This window comes from Myotis davidii, unplaced genomic scaffold (assembly GCF_000327345.1).
Source record: "Myotis davidii unplaced genomic scaffold, ASM32734v1 scaffold326, whole genome shotgun sequence".
NCBI classification, from domain to species: Eukaryota; Metazoa; Chordata; class Mammalia; order Chiroptera; family Vespertilionidae; genus Myotis; species Myotis davidii.
In genome coordinates, this window is record NW_006296626.1 from 199,709 (window position 1) to 202,819 (window position 3,111).

Sequence of the window (3,111 nt, forward strand, 5' to 3'; positions counted from 1 at the left end):
CGGCTGCCCCCGCCTGCCCGTCCCTGGAGCCCACTGCCCGCCTCAGGGCATCACGGGCTCATTCTTCAAAACTGACCTCTTTCTTGCACTCAGCGGACACTTCCCTTGAGGGCCCCGCAGCCCCGAGGAGCACCCCACCCGAGGAGATGGGCCCCGAGTGACCTGCCCGGCCGGGGGCTGACTGTGGCAGGACCAGACTCAGCCAGGGCGCCCCACCCTGGCCGGTGTTGCTCAGTGGATAGAGTGTCGGCCTGCAGACTGAAGGGTTCTAGGTTCGATTCCAGTCAGGGCACATGCCTGGGTTGTGGGCTTGATTCCCACTAGGGGGTGTGCAGGAGGCAGCCGATCCATGATTCCCTCTCATCATTGATGTTTCTCTCTCTCCCTCTCTTAACAAAAAATATATATTTTAGAAAAAGGAGGAAATACAGTTGCAATTACCCCCCAAAAGAAATACCCTTTTGCTGTTGTGACGCCCCTCCCCACCCCCTTCAAATAAAGTAGATGTTTCCTTGTCCCCTTTACTCAGGCAACAGGGAAATTGATCAAGTCCAGAGGGAGGGGGCCAGCGGCCTCCTGCCCGGCTGACCAGCAGCCCCAGAGTGACGGTGAATGACTCCTCTGACACGGCTGCTGTGAAAGAGAGGGCTAAGGGACAGCTTGGCTGAAGGAACCAGTCAGCCCCGTTCGCCTGCCTCCTCGGGCTTTTATTGCAGCAGCCGTTTGAGATACAGTTTACCTTTTAGAAACAGTCAGTAGGGCAATCTTGGGAGGGCACATGTGTCTGCAGTGTCCTCTAGGCAAGGACACCCGAAGATTAAGCATAAGGATTCCGGCAAACACCTGGGGGGCCGCACATGCACGGACTTGGTGGGAAAGGTCACGGAACAATTAGGGGCGGCCGCTTTGGCCAAACTCCAAGTCGGAATTCTGATAGACAGCGTGTCCGCCTTCAGCCCACGTCCCTTTTCGGAATTTCCTCCTTACAGACTTTCCAGCTGAGTCTCCCGTGCTTCCCTACAGACTGGGGGGCCCGGTGGTCACAGGAGCGGGCGGGGCTTGGGGAGGCCCAGCCTGGGCCTGGAAACGGGAATCAGAACCGAGGGAAGGCATTCGGAACTCGGCGGTGCATCTGGAATTCTGCAAACGGTTCCCATAGGTGGACGGAGGTATGCAGGCGAGTCTGCGAGCCTGGCTCCAGCCCCCACGGCGTCTGGTTCCGGGCCCCTGCAGGAGGGGAACAGGCGGACGCCGGCTGGTCGGGGCCCCTGGTTAGTCAGTCTTGAGCTTGGGGCTCTGGAAGGCGGACAGGGTGATGAAGAGCTGGGCGATGTAGTAGGTGGCCATGATCAGCAGGCGGCCGTGGGCCAGGGGCTGGACAAAGGTGTGCCAGGCCAGCAGGGAGTCGGAGGCGGCGAAGAGCAGGGCGCCCCAGCGGGCGCTCCCGCCCCTGGCCAGGCCCCGCCACAGCATGGTGGACAGGATCAGCGCGTAGGCCGACACGGGCAGCACCAGGTCTGGCGGGAGGTGCAGCAGGAGGAGGCCGGAGAACGGGAGGGAGGCCAGGAAGATGGACAGCAGGTGGAACGGGCACAGGCCGCGCCACAGCGTGGTGGACAGGGCCAGCACGTAGGCCGACAGGGGCAGGACCAGGCTCGAGGAGAAGTACAGCAGCAGGATCCCGGAGAACGGGAGGGAGGCCAGGATGATGGGCAGCAGGAGGTTGGGCCGCAGGGGTCTCATCCCAAAGGCCCAGATATAGAGCAGCTGGGCCATGGCGCAGGCGGCGCAGCCTGGAGGACAGGGGGTGGGGCACCCGTGAGACCCGCTTCCCTGCGTCACCCCTGCCAGCTCCCACGGTCCCCTGGTGGTCCCGCTTCTCGCTGCCCCTGCTGTCCAGGGTCTGTCCTTACTCTGCTCAGAATTCTAAAATCTCTCAACCCCCACGTCTCTGCTCCCCACTTGGCTTCAGCATGGAGTCTGTCTGGACACACAAGGCACACCCACCCCAGGGCCTTTGCACCTGCTGGTCCCTCTGCCTGGACCAGTGGTCGGCAAACTGCGTGTCTTCATATTAGTCAGGGTAATGCTAGCTGAGCCCAAAGGCCCAGGAGTAGAGCAGCTGGGCCACACCGAAGGAGAGGACGCCTGGAGGACGGGGTGGGGCACCCGTGAGACCCGCTTCCCTGCGAGTACAACAATTTAAATTTCTTTTGAGAGCCAAATTTTTTAAACTTAAACGATATCGGTAGATACATGGTTATTAACTTAATTAGGGTCCTCCTAAGGCTTAGGAAGAGCCACACTCAAGGGGCCCAAGAGCCACATGTGGCTCATGAGCCACAGTTTGCCGACCACTGGGCTAGACCATCCATCCTTCCCACACCCCCTTCTCTGTGAGGCTGTCCTACTCCAGAGTGTGACTCCGGGACTCCATCCTCCCTCAACGCCCGCCACGCCCACCTGCCCAGGTCAGGCTGAGCTCCCCGAGGCAGGGGTCTGGGTGTGTGCTGGTCACTGCTGGGCCCCAGGGCCTGGGAACGCCCTCTGGCTCCCGGCAGAGGCTATCAGGGAGTCGCCCCGCAACCAGGGCCCCTAGTGTGGGGGTCGGAAAGGGTCAGTGCGGCCCGCTCCCCGGCTCACCATACAGGAAGTTCTCGGGCCAGATGAGGAAGACATCCCGGAGGGCTGAGAAGAGCAGGGCCACCAGCAGGCTGGACCCAGAGCCGGAGCCGGGGTTCGCAGCCAGAGCCGGGGTTCGCCCGCAGGAGCCCCACCAGGCACAGCACCGGCAGGCACTTGACCAGAGCGCCCACCCTGGACGGCGGGTCCTCAGGGATCCAGAGGAAGAAGTAGGCGGCGCAGGTGAGCAAGAAGGGGCTCAGGCTGCCCAGGTGCGGCTGCTACCGGACAAGGCGCGGCTCAGCCCCCGGAGGAGGCTCCAGCCACCCCAGGTCTCGGGGCTCCCACCCCACACCACTCAGGGCCCCCAGGACAGGCCCCACCTGGCCAGGGCTCAGGTCTCAGGGCTCCCCCTCCCCTCCCCCACTCAGGGATCCCAGAACAGGTCCCACCTGGCCAGGACTCAGGTCTCGGGGTTCCCCCCTCCGC

The 3,111-nt window shown here is 62.7% G+C and overlaps 1 protein-coding gene and 1 pseudogene across 2 annotated transcripts in view; both read right to left on the bottom strand.

Annotated features, from left to right (window-relative positions):
* LOC102760481 overlaps positions 1-1,132 on the bottom strand; it is a 2,041-nt pseudogene extending 909 nt beyond the window's left edge.
* Positions 632-3,111, bottom strand: part of TMEM86B (transmembrane protein 86B) — an 8,270-nt gene continuing 5,790 nt past the window's right edge. Inside the window, exon 3 of one of the 2 annotated variants that reach the window (XM_006772211.2) lies at positions 632-1,793. In XM_006772211.2, the coding sequence (XP_006772274.1) occupies positions 1,273-1,793 (521 nt within the window). In that variant the 3' untranslated portion in view covers positions 632-1,272. Of the gene's footprint in view, positions 1,794-2,092; positions 2,149-3,111 lie in introns of those variants that run through there. The other variant, XR_001515257.1, reaches the window with a different exon arrangement.